This window comes from Lithobates pipiens, unplaced genomic scaffold, assembly GCF_037356315.1.
Source record: "Lithobates pipiens isolate NorthernLeopardFrog02 unplaced genomic scaffold, aLitPip1_a1.2 Scaffold_22, whole genome shotgun sequence".
NCBI lineage: Eukaryota > Metazoa > Chordata > Amphibia > Anura > Ranidae > Lithobates > Lithobates pipiens.
The window spans coordinates 157020420-157034377 of record NW_027507784.1 but is presented as its reverse complement, the minus strand read 5'-3'; the positions used below and the strand labels follow the sequence as shown (position 1 = coordinate 157034377).

General features: G+C 42.4%; 1 protein-coding gene across 2 annotated transcripts in view; it reads right to left on the bottom strand.

Moving 5' to 3' along the window:
• The window catches only part of CPO (carboxypeptidase O), a 200785-nt gene that overhangs the window by 127767 nt on the left and 59060 nt on the right, over positions 1-13958 (bottom strand). For both annotated transcript variants that reach the window (XM_077448499.1, XM_077448498.1), the window contains exons 2-3: positions 11917-12006; positions 4405-4480 (exon numbers count right to left, since the gene is read on the bottom strand). In XM_077448499.1, the coding sequence (XP_077304625.1) occupies positions 4405-4480; positions 11917-11996 (156 nt within the window). In that variant the 5' untranslated portion in view covers positions 11997-12006. The remainder of the gene's footprint in view (positions 1-4404; positions 4481-11916; positions 12007-13958) is intronic.

Sequence of the window (13958 nt, the reverse complement as noted above, 5' to 3'; positions counted from 1 at the left end):
TCTTGGAATACATCAAGAGACAGAAGGATTTGGGGCAGCCTACATCCACAAAAGGTCTGTGGTTAGTTCTCCAAGATGTGTGGAACAACCTACCTACCTCTTTTCTTCAAAAAGTGTGTGCAAGTGTATCTAGAAGTGATTCTGCTTTGAAGGCAAAGGGTGGTCACTAGGGATGAGCTTCGTGTTCGAGTCGAACGTACGTTCGACTCGAACATTGGCTGTTCGGCCGTTCGGCGAATTCCGAACGTTTGGGCCGTTCGCGTCAAAATTCGAGTGGCGCGCGCGGACCACAATGCACTGCGGTGGCGCAGTGCATTGCTGGCTCATGATTGGCCAAGCATGCACTGTGACCCCGCATGCTTGGCCAATCGTAGCGCCAGCAGCGAGGAGAGCCATGATTGGCCACAGGCATCCTGCCTGTGGCCAATCATAGCTCAGGCTGTGTAGTGCACGCCCCACACTATATAAGGCCGCCTTTGAGGCGGCCTCGTGTAGTGTGTTAGCATCTGAAGCAGTGGGTGTTCTGTGTACCTTCAACACAGTACACACCGATCGTTTTTGGCTGATTTCCTATCTTGCTGCTGTGTAGTTGTTGTTGTCTGTGCCCTGACCGCAGTATACACCACTATTTTCACCTTACCTATATAGCTAGTGATCTAGCTTTAACCACTTAACAACTGCCCATTGCCGATTAACGGCTTCAGGGCGGTTGTTTAACTATGAGAGGCCGTTAATTAACGGCCTCCCAGAATTCTGCTCTCGTGCGCCCCCTGGGGCGCGCACTCGAGAGCATCCGTGACCGCCGGGTCCACAGGACCCGGCGCATCACGGATCACGGTAAACGGACGCTCGTCGCGGCCGTTTACCACGTGATCGCTCCGTCAAATGACGGAGTGATCACTTGTAAACAAACCGGCGTCATGTTATGACGCCGGTTCCTCCCTCCCCTCTCTGTACCGATCGGTACAGCGGAGGGGAAAGAGATCGGTGTCAGCAGCGATGTGGGCTGCATCTGCAGTGCCCACATCGCTGCTCACCGAATTTAACCCCTCAATTCCCTGCCAATACTCTGCAATACCAGTGCATACTCTGCAGTACCCTGCCATTACTCTGCAGTACCCCGCCATTACTCTGCAGTACCCCGCCATTACTCTGCAGTGCAGTACCCTGCCATTACTCTGCAGTACCCTGCCATTACTCTGCAGTACCCCGCCATTACTCTGCAGTGCAGTACCCTGCCATTACTCTGCAGTACCCTGCCATTACTCTGCAGTACCCCCCATTACTCTGCAGTACCCTGCCATTACTCTGCAGTACCCCCCATTACTCTGCAGTACCCCCCAATACTCTGCAGTACCCCCCAATACTCTGCAGTACCCCCCAATACTCTGCAGTACCCTGCTATTACTCTGTAGTACCCCGCCAATACCCCGCCAATACTCTGCAATACCCTGCCATAAATTGCCATACCCAGCCATACTCGGAGATACCCAGCCATACTCGGTGATACCCTGAAATACCCAGCCATAGACGCCCCCCACCCCTCACCGCCCTCCGGTGCTTCTACCAACTCGCCAGTACGATCAAAGCCAGAATCTTTTTTTTATTTTTTATTTCAGGCTTCCCAGCCTAGAGGTGAGATGTGGGGTCATATTGACCCCCAGATTTCACTGTAAAGAGGACCTGTCACCCCATATTCCTATTACAAGGGATGTTTACATTCCTTGTAATAGGAATAAAAGTGATCAAAAATATATTTTTGGGGAAAAAAATGTCAAACTAAAATAAATAAAGTAAAATGAACAATAAAAAAAAAAAAATTTTTTTAAAGTGCCCATGTCCCCATGTGCTCGCATGCAGAAGCGAACGCATGCGTAAGCCCCGCCCACATATGAAAACGGTGTTCAAACCACACATGTGAGGTATCGCCGAGAACGTTAGAGCGAGAGCAATAATTCTAGTCCTAGACCTCCTCTGCAACTCAAAACATGTAACCAGTAAAAAAAAAATTTAAAGTGTCGCCTATGGGGATTTTATAAGTAGCGACGTTTGGCGCCATTCCACGGGCATGTGCAATTTTGAAGAGTGACATGTTTGATATCTATTTACTCAGCATAACTTCATCTTTCACTTTATGCAAACATTGGGCTAACTTTACTGTTTTTTTTGTTTGTTTTTTAAGCACAAAACTGTTTTTTCCCCCAAAAAAACGCGTTTGAAAAATTGCTGTGCAAATACCGTGTGAGATAAAAATTTGCAACGACCACCATTGTATTCTCCAGGGTCTTTGCTAAAAAAAAAAATATATATAATGTTTTGAGGTTCTCTGTAATTTTCTAGCAAATAAATGATGACTTTTACATGTAGGAGAGAAATGTCAGAATTGGCCTGGGTGCTCCAGAACGCCTGATGGCGCTCCCTGCATGTTGGGCCTCTGTATGTGGCCATGCTGTGTAAAAGTCTCACACATGTGGTATTGCCGTACTCGGGAGTAATAGCAGAATGTGTTTTGGGGTGTAATTTGTGGTATGCATATGCTGTGTGTGTGAAATAACCTGATAATATGACAATTTTGTGGAAAAAAAATAAATAAAAAGGAAATAGGCCGTCAGTACTTCAGGTGTGATCAATTTTCAGATATTGGCACCATAGCTTGTGGACTCTATAACTTTCACAAAGACCAAATAATATCCACCAATTTGTACTTATTTTTACCAAAGATATGTAGTAGTATGAATTTTGGCCAAAATTTATGAAGAAAAAATTACTAATCTGCTAAATTTTATAACAGAAACGAAGAAAAATTCATTTTTTCGCAGAATTTTCGGTCTTTTTTCTTTTATAGCACAAAAAATAAAAAACTGAGAGGTGATTAAATACCACCAAAAGAAAGCTCTATTTGTGTGAAAAAAAGGACAAACATTTCCTATAGGTCCAGTGTTGCATGACTGAGTAATTGTCATTCAAAATGTGAGGGCACCGAAAGCTGAAAATTGGTCTGGTTATTAAGGGTGTTTAAGTGCCCAGTGGTCAAGTGGTTAATAATAGAGCTTGCAGTCAGTAGTGTTAGGAGATAGTGCGTGCTGTCTGCGTGCTCTGTACCCAGTACATACCGCTATAATATAGGGCAGGCCCCTACTTTCAAACATCCAACTTACAAACATCTCCTACTTGCAAACGGAAGGAGACAGCAGCAAGTGAGATGAAAAAAGATGGACGACAAAACAAATTATACAGGGGTGATAACCCTTCCCTATGTTTTCCAAAGCTTAAAAATAGTTTTTTTGACTGGAGCTACACTTAAAAAATGTACCGGTTGAAAATTACAAACAGATTCAACTTAACACAACAAACCTACACAGTCCCTGTCTTGTTTGCACCGCCTGTATACTGCTGTTCTGAGTATATAGGGCCTGGGGGCCACACGCATTTCCTTTTTTTAATATGGGTACGGGGTTCCCCTTAATATGCGTACAAGACCCAAATAGGCTGGTAATGGGCAGGGAGGGCTACCCATGCCATTTTTCTCAATGATTTTCAACCATATTGCAGGAACCAGATATAACATTAAAACCGCAAGCAGTTTTAAATGGTGTTATTTCCGTTTAATGTCATTTTGTGCAGGGACTGTTCTAAACACGGGAAACACGTGGCACTTCACAGGCATACTACAGACACCCCCCAGGCACCATATTTAAAGGAATATTTCACCTTTTTTTTCACTTTAATCGTCATTAAAATCAGTGCTCCCGCCAAAACGGCAGTTTTTAAAACTTTTTTTTGCAGTGACCCATGTCCCCTGAGGCAGAAGGCAGGTCCCCAAACCCTTTTTAGGACACTATCTTGCATATTAGCCGTTAAAATTAGCACTTTCCATTTCGAACGTTCGAGTCCCATAGACTTCAATGGGGTTCAAACGTTCGTAACGAACGCGGGGGTCGTTCGCAAGTTCTGGTGCGAACCGAACCGGGGGGTGTTCGGCTCATCCCTAGTGGTCACACTAAATATTGATTTGATTTGGATTTCTGTTCATTTACTTTCCGTTTTGTTAAGTGATAAAAATAAACTATTAACACTTCTATTTTTGAAAGCATTTTTATTCACATCTGCCTCAAAAAATTGCACAGTACTGTATATTGGTACAATTACCCATTTCTCATGATTTCTATTTAAAATATTTGCTGTCCTCATAATGTATCAAACATGGTGGGTTGTCTGCATAAAAGGAACTGCACAACTTATTCTATACTGCTTGGTGCACCATCCTGCTTACTTGTGTTCATTTTTTCCTTGTGTCATGCCATTACTTGTAAATAGCTGAAAATCTGTGGCTTGTATTTTCTAAATTCTACAGGCAAAATAGTTTTTTTTTTTATTTTTTAATTTATAGTATAAATTACTAACCTGTGACGACTGACATATATGGTATAGGCACTGAACTTGTTTCATATTCTGTGGGATGATTTGTAGAACCTGGTCCCTAAAAAGTAAAAAATAGTATGAGCAAACAGATATTTATTATTCTGTTTAGGCAATTACAATTCATTTTTAAAGGATCAAAAGGGTATAACAAGTCAGCTTTAAAGCAACAGACTAAACTAGAAAATATATGAGGACTCCTCCCCAGTTAGACACTAATAAGAATGAACCATTTATTAATACATTCATGCCTTGCTCATTTAATAACTTGAACGACCTTGAGAATTTCTGCATGGTTCCTTTTCATCTCTCCGGGCATCTTAAATTCTCAGGAATAGTAATCTGCTTGAATCGATTTTTTTCTCTTTTTCTGAAAAAAGAGGCATGCTTAACCCTCTAAGGGGACAATTAATGTGCTTATTACAGCACTAAAGTTTAGTACTAAATCTGATGCGGATCCCACCGAGAATAGTGTTTAAGTGGTCTCTACAAATTGGAGACTTTATAGCATTTGTAGACAGGTTCTGTAAAATATGATCATTTCTAGCCTGACTGCCTACTCCATTGAAGTCTTGCTTTTATTCCAGCACATCATTCAAATAATAAACGAAACTAAAATGTCTACTGGTAGTTGTGTTAAAGATGAAAATCGATTTATTAACCATTAAATGGCAATACACTATAAGGTGTCCATCTTGTGGGCATGATCAATATTTATTATAACAAGCCCTATCAATTCACCAAGAACTAGTAGTGATCCTATGGAAACGCTTAGAGCCGGTTCACACAGGGGCGACTCGTCAGGCGACTCAGCCGCCTGACAAGTTGTGTCCCGCTCTATGCAATGGAACCGTTCTAATCGGAGCGACTCAAGACGCTCCGACTTAGAAAAAGGTTCCCGTACGACTTTTGGGGCGACTTGAGGCGACTTGCTTTACTTCTATACAGAAGTTGTTTTGCAAGTCGCCGCAGGGGTCATGTCCAGGTCGCCTGAGGCAGTCGCGCTGTAAGTCGTGCTGCCTCAGTGTGAACCGGACCTTAAGCAACCTCCCTGTGATAGTATTATTTAAATTGTGATTCTTTGGAATTTTTCAAAATTATAGTTATTAAATAATATATAGGTAATATAGGTATGAAGTCATTGTACATTCAGTGCCTGCACATTATATAATAATATTATATATTATAATGTATTCAGTTATATAAAACAGTATCTGTTTAATTGGAGTGGAAATAATCTAAAGCACATCCCTTTACTTCCTATAGTTTTCCAAACATCTTCCAGGCCTTAAGCTGGTCATAGATGGGCAGAATTTCAAACCAAAATTCTTCGGGAAAGCAAGGTTTTAAAAAAAGTTTGTTCGTTTTTTCTAATCATTAGTGGATCAAATCAGTGTTCATTTTTGACTGCTGTGACGAGAAAATTTGAAGGGGCTGAATGGTAAATTATCTTTTGAATGAACGAGTTTCTTACAGTGTATGTGGTTTTCATTTGACAAACGAATATTCTGAGAATTTTCGTACAAATTTTCCTAGGACTTTTCCTAAGAATTTTCGTTCTATCTTTCTATATCCAGATTTACTGTACTTAGGCCATGCATTAGCCAATTTTCTACCTTCAACCTTCAAAATTACTTGAATCCCTCCCATTTAGCTATTGTATTTTGACAGCAGAAAGTTTCCCCGCAGTCAGAATACGGTGATCTCTGCTTGATCTCTGCTTGTAACTTATTCTGCCGGCAGTGATCGCATGAAAAAAAAAACTGTCTGGATGGTTATACTGAAGTCAATCAATTGATCAACTTCGGTACAACCAGCCTATTCTTTCTTTCAAAGATTTAAATTTGGCTAGTTTCTACTAGGGATGAGCCGGTGGTTCGAGTGGGTTGCATATACTCTGCAATTAGTGTAGACTCTATATTTAGTCAGTGCAGGCAGTGTAGTATAGTTAACACAGTGTATTGAAGTGGTTAAGGGGAACCAGGCGTCAAAATCCATACCAGGCATTTCAGGTTTGTTATGGATTTTAAGGGGAACCCCATGCCAACATTTAAAAAAAAAAATGGCGTGGCGTTCCCCCCAAAAATCCATACCAGACCCTTATCCGAGCAAGCAACCTGGCAGGTCAGGATAGGAAAGGGGACAAGCGAGCGTCCTCTCCTAAACCATACCAGGCCACTTGCCCTCAACATGGGGAGGGTGCTTTGGGGTCCCTCAGTCCTTAGTCCCCCCAAAGCACCTTGTCCTCATGTTGATGGGGACAAGGGCCTCCTCTCCACAACCCTTGCCCAGTGGTTGTGGGGGTCTGTAGACTGGAGGCTTATCAGAATCTGCAAGCCCCCTTTAACAAGGGGACCCCCAGATCTCACCCCTTATGTGAATGGGTATGGGGTACATTGTACCCCTACCCATTTACCAGAAAAAAAGTGTTATGCTATGCGAATTCTCTCTTTCTTTGCATGGTGAGCAACCTTAAGAAATAATTGTGGCTTATACAAGGGAAGGAGCCTATTCCATACTATAAGGAGAGACCAGGTTTAATCTTGATCATCACTGCTGACATATAAAGGATCCAATCCCACGATAGTAGCCTACTTAGTAGTGTTTGGAGATAATAAAGCAGATTTTTAGCTCTTTTGTGGTAAGTGCATTACCAACGGGGACCACTAGAGCATGAGGTTTCTTTTCGGTGAAGGTATACAGACTTTGAGGCTCCCCTATGATTCTGAGGGGTCACAGAGCACTGCATCTACCTTACAGACTTTTGTTTGGACTCTGTCACATATGAAATATTGTTTGTGTGGGTTTTTTTTATTGACTTCCAATTGCACTACTTTTAGTTATTTTTTCTAGCGCTGTTAATTCTGGGACAATTATCTTGTATTTTATCTTTGCATCTTTATTATAAGGAGTGTATAGTTTTTGATAAGACAGCTGACTTATAGACTTTAGACTATAGAATTGTGAGAAAGAGCAGTAAAGCTTGAACATTGTGAAGAACTGTAAAGCAGGAAGAAGAGTATGACATAAAAAAAAAAAGGCTTCCTCCATGTACATCATTTTTTAAATTCCTTTCTAGACTGCTCCTAAAGACATACATTTCCCCACCCCTCTCTAACTACCCCCTTTTACTCACCCAAATCCAAGGTTACTGACATTCTGGTCCTGAGTCTGTAACATTCTGTGTACAGAAGGCAGGTTTCTTCTTTGGGTGTCCACATCACTGCCTCCATGGCATTAACACTTATTGGATGCACAGAGACAGGGTCCTTTCAAGATCAAGAAAAGGATGACAAGGAGAAAGCAAAAGGGGACTGGCAAGGACCAGCACAGGCACATTTGCATCTCTGGTGTACCAATTCCATGCAGCTGGAAAAGTGCCAGTGGGGGAGACAAACGTCAACCTTAGGTGAGTATATCCCTACTGTGCAAGGTATTAAAAAAGTCTTGTTTTGCTCAGAGATGAGCTTTAAGATTAACATATATTAATGAGGTTATTTACATCAAGCTGATCTGTTTTATATGATATGCCAGAAATAATTAAACCACTTTGCATTTCCTTTAACCACTACAGATCCGCGCTATTGCCAAATGACGGCAACAGCGCGGACCTACATTTCCGGGACTACGTCTATTGACGTCGTCCCGGATACGAGCGGCCTGCGCGCCCCCTGAGGGGCGCGCGCGGCACGCTCTGTGATCGGCGAGTCCGTGAGACTCGCCTGATCACCGATCCGTGCAAGGGGTCGATCCCGACCCCTTATCACGTGATCAGCTGTCAGCCAATGACAGCTGATCATGTGATAGAACGGAGCCGGTAATCGGCTATTATTCCTCCTCGCGCTGACAGCGCGAGGAGAAAAAAAAAAGCCGATCACCGGCGGCCGTGATCGGGACATCAGTCCCGATCACGGCCATCAATACAAGGGACCACCTGCCACCAGCCAGTGCCCACCTGCCTCCCGCAGTGCCATCCTGAAATTAAATAAAACGCAAAAGTAAGTGCCCCCCGTCAGTGCCCATAGTGCCCACAGTGCCACCCACAGTGCCACCCACAGTGCCACCCACAGTGCCACCCCACAGTGCCACCCACAGTGCCACCCACAGTGCCACCCAATCTGCCTCAAAGGTGCTGCACCCCAGTGCCGCCCATCAGTGCCCAGCAGTGCCGCCCATCAGTGCCCAGCAGTGCCACCTATCAGAGCCACCTATCAGTGCCACCTATCAGTGCCCATCAGTCCCATCTATCTGTGGTACCTATCAGTGCCTATCCGTGCCACCCATCCGTGCCACCCATCTGTGCCACCCATCCGTGCCATCTTATGTGCCCATCTTTGCCCATCAGTGCCGCCTTATCTGTGCCCATCGGTGCCGCCTTATCTGTGCCTATTAGTGCCGCCTTAACTATGCCTATCAGTGCCCACCAGTGCAGCCCATCAGTGCCCACCAATGCAGCCCATCAGTGCCCACCAATGCAGCCCATCAGTGCCCACCAATGCAGCCATCAGTGCCGCCTAATCAGCGCACTTCAATGAAGGAGAAAAATGACCCGTTTGCAAAATTTTATAACAAACTATTAAAACATGATTTTTTTTTTTTTTTTTTGCATCTTTTTTTGTTTGTTTAGCAAAAAATAAAACTCCGAGCTGTAACTAAATACCACCAAAAGAAAGCTCTATTTGTGGGAAAAAAATGATAAAAATTTCATTTGGGTACAGTGTTGTATGCCCGCGCAATTGTCATTCAAAGTGCATCAGCGCTGAAAGCTGAAAATTGGTCTGGGACTGAGGGGGGTTTAAGTGCCCAGTAAGCAAGTGGTTAAAAACTGCTTCTGCAGTTTCTCTTCGGAAATCCTTCCCTGGATTTTTGTCAAAGTGAATAGGATACAAAGTTCTTTAACTGAACAAAGGTCTACAATTATACATTCCTGTAATTCTCTGTTAATGTATTATCAATGTATCGAGAAAATGTGCCTTTTTTATTTCAAAGCACAAACTTATTCTTTTCAAATGGATTACCTTTACTGATGGATGTCAAACATGTCCTCTTTTGTACCTTTCAAGGCACCTTTGCGTTTTTTTTTTATAGTATTTTGACAATCGAAAAATGGCAAGCTCATCAAAATGAATATATTGAATATATGAATATCATGAAAATGAATATATTGTATATCCATTAATAAAACTTTACATTTTCCTGGACACTCATTAATTATGAGTCCTTCATAGGCAAGTACAACCGGCCCTCCTGTATCGAGCCTGGGCCCGGGCCCCATCAGTTCAAAAAGGAGGCCTGAGCACCTGCTGAGATCGTCTCAAGAGAGAAATTGGTGAAAAGATTGGTAAATATGCCATTTACCAGCACCTTCCTTTCTGGTACCGATCACTCCTGTATCCATTCATAACTGTAGAATAATAAACTGTGTTTTCTATGCTCCGGTGTGTGAATGAGCGGGAAGCAGCTCAGCACAGAACACTTAGGCCGCGTACACACGGGCGGACTGTTCGTCCAACTTTGTCCGCTGAACAGTGTTTGGGCGGACAGTCCGCTCGTGTGTGGGCTTTCAGCGGACAGTTTCAGCGGACAGTTGGACGGACAAGGTTTTTCGGAAATTCCGTAAAACTGTCCGCTGAAACCTTGTTTCAGCGAACAGTCCGCTCGTGTGTAGGCTTGTTCGTCAAACAAAGTTGCGCGCATGCTCAGAAAGGATTTTCACGCCGAAAGCTATAATGCAGTGTATAGGACGTCGTATTTTTCGTCCCGTCATACGTGCCGTTCACGTCATCGCGCACGGTTTCAGCAAACTGTTCGTCCGTCGTGTGTGGCCATGTCCGTCCATGCTAAGTTTGAGCGGACTGTTTGCCGAAACTGTTGGACGGACAAAGTTGGGCGAACAGTCCGCGCGTGTGTACGACGTCCTATACACTGCATTATAGCTTTCGGCGTGAAAATCCTTTCTGAGCATGCGCGCAACTTTGTTTGACGAACAAGCCTACACATGAGCGGACTGTTCGCTGAAACAAGGTTTCAGCGGACAGTTTTTCGGAAATTCCGAAAAACCTTGTCCGTCCAACTGTCCGCTGAAACTGTCCGCTGAAAGCCCACACACGAGCGGACTGTCCGCCCAAACACTGTTCAGCGGACAAAGTTGGGCGAACAGTCCGGCCGTGTGTACGCGGCCTTACAATTTATTCACCGTTCAGTGCAGCTGAGGTTGCAGAGAAAGGGTCTAGGGAATTTTGTCTCAGTCCCTTTCTCTGTCTCAAATGTGAAACATATGTATTTTAATATATATATAATATTTCACCAAGACCCCCCAACAGGGCAGTTAAAAACATAAAAAAAAAGAAAAAAAAATGAGCTCATTCACGTGTGCTTAACTCTCTGAAGAGCAGTTAGCATTTGGATCGCTCTTAAGAGAATATGGTGAGGTGAGGAGGCATATTGCAACTGCGGGGCACTTGCAGAACAGTGCCATTAACTTGAATGGGCTTGTTCAGTGAGGGTAAAATTTCTGCCAAGGCTGTAAAGCATAGCGTTGCGGCCCTGGCATTTTAGCGGAAAAAAGATATATATATATATATATATATATATATATATATATATATATAAAAATATAAATATATATCCCAAGAGTAGCCATGGAACTCTAAGTTTGAGATAAATACCCAAGTGAAAACCCACAAAAAGATCCATGCAAATCTAAAAGTAGTACAAAAGGCACTCACAGGTCTTGCAGAGGAGGTAGATCAAAACAGCAGTGTTTTTTATTGTCAATGTTTCAATAAAATGTTGACATTAAAAAAACGCTGCTGCTTTGATCTACTTTGTCTGCAAAACCCACGAGTGCCTCTACACTACATTATATATATATATATATATATATATATATATATATATATATATATATATATATATATATATATATATATATATATTATGGAGAAATTGATATTGAAATTTAAAATAAACATTTTAGAATGTAAAATGTTATTGAAAGTAAAATATACAGTATACTGTACCAGGGAAAAGTAAAAAAAAAAAAAAAAAATCCGTAAATCCAAATAAATATAGATAAATGGGCTACCATACAGTTTGGGTAGAGCGGTGTGACATATATAGTGCAATTAATTTAAATTAGAAAAATATAGTTTGCTTTTCAACAGGTCTCAAGCACAAGTCACTACAATAGTAACTGAAAAGATATTTCTGTAGGGCACACACTGCCAAGGACACCAAAGCAGTAACAGCGTAGTGACAGATCTATGGGACAGGTTGTATGTATTTAAGGCAGGCGATACATGCTGCTTTTGTCTTTAGAAAAGCGTTTTTAATATTGTATAAACACACTTAAAGACATAACATGAATACATTTTGTTTGTGAATTTATTTTACAGAACAAGCTATCGCAGCCAGACACAATTAATGGTGTATATTCATTGCACAACTCAATAAATGCATCCATCTGTCATCAAAATAGAAGAATGAAATTCATACCTATCATAGTTTATCTTCTCGCCCAGCACTTGCAGGCTCAGAATTCCCAGAAAACCAACGTTCCACAGAAGAAGATACATCTTCTTGAAGCTGCACGGAGACATAAGTTAGCAAACAGACTGCAAACTGCTGGATGCTGGCTGGATGTTAATAGAGTGATTGCAGGCTCTGTGTAATTATTGAAGAAGACTGTAATTTACGGCTCAAATATTAACCCACACCTGCCTAACTGAGAAAATGTTTGGGATTCTCCCCTTAAAGCTTTGTTAAGGCCCAAATCAGTTTAATCCACACTCTGCAGTGGCACCAGACATTCTGGCACTCACAGTAGGGTATGTCATTGTCCTTGTTTAATTTAACTAGCATTGTCTAGTTCCTTATAGGAATGATCATTTGCTGTAATGGGAGATGAGTTCTATGCTCCAGCATGCACTTGTTCTTCTGCTGTTTATAGCAGGTGTCTCAAACTGGCAGCCCTCCAGCTGTTGCGTAACTACAAGTCCCATGAGGCATTGCAAGGCTGACAGTTACAAGCATGACTCCCACAGGCAGAGGTATGATGGGACTTGTAGTTTCGCAAAAGCTGTAAGGCTGCCAGTTTGGGACCCCTGGTTTATAGAGAAAAGAGTCACAGAAAGAGTCCTACAGAGAAAACAGCTATGGCGTGTTTATAAAAATCTTGATAATGGCTTATTTTAGTCCTAACCTTACCCCAATGTTGGAAACCTATGAAATAAAACAGTCATCAACCGGACATATAAGGAACACTTCTGCACATACAGTCCTTGAACAAGAACACTGCATCCAATTCGCAATAGTTTAAACCCAGAAGAAAATTGCAAATTTTGTGTTGTCCCCAGAAAAGTAATAGAAGGGCTATCTTCCAATGGGGACACTAGTTGTGGTAACCTGGGGGAAATCCCTTAATTTTCTGGGATTTCCTCTCACTTCCTGTTTAGCTATGGGACATAAATCTCTCTAATGGGACACAGATGGCAAAAAAAATAATCTGACAGGGGTGATAACCCTCCCCTGCTCTATCCGAAATTGAAAAAAAGTTTTGCCTATAGTTCATTTTAACAGCTAAAAAAAACATTAGCTAAGTTCAGGAAGACAAAACTGGAGGAACAACTCTTTGCTAACACAGGGCACTTGGGGCATCACACATAATTTTGGGGAATGTGTCCCATGTCCTGAGGCTGTGAACAGCCCATTAGTCACATAGTGCAGTGACCAACGTTTTTACACACTGAAAAAATGCCTGTCACCACTAAGACACACAGAAAACAAATGTTTTCTATGTGTCATATTCACACTACAATGCAGCCTACAGCTGAGCTGCTGCAGTGACCTGAAAAATAATTTCAGCATGTCTGCACAGGACATTGGGCAGGATTACATGTCACTATACAGCAGTGCGGAGCAGCGCACCACACCGCTGTACAGTGACATATAGGAAGTGTCACTATTACGCAACTTAAATAGAGTTCAATTGAACGAAAAAACAAAAAAGTAAGCTGTGTGATGCGCTGAATTACCACCAGCTCACTACAGCCAGAATGGACAGCTGCCCCATATTAAACCACTGCGATTTACCAAGTGACAGCTGTCCATTTAGCCCCCATTGACACCAAATGCGAATTTGAAATCGTGCGAATTCATTTAAAAATGCTCAATTTTAAAGCTGCATGTCAGTGCGACTTCAGGTGGCACTTGGCTGACCTGTCAAATTGCATGACAAGTCGCACTGGTGTGAACGGGGCCTAAAGGAAAACCATCTTTGCTCCATTGGGGAGATTTACCTTAATTTTCTGTCCCATAGCCAAACAAGAAGTAAGAGGAAATCCTTGCAAATTTGGGCAATCCCTTGGGGACCCCCAGATCACCAGAACTAGTGTCCCCATTGGACGATTGCCCATTTATTACTTTTGTGGGGACAACTCAAAATATGGGCATTTGTTTTATATTCACTTCCAATGATAATGGTAAACACGACAAATAGGGTGAATCTCCCTAAAGGGGGGCACAGGCAGGAATAAAAA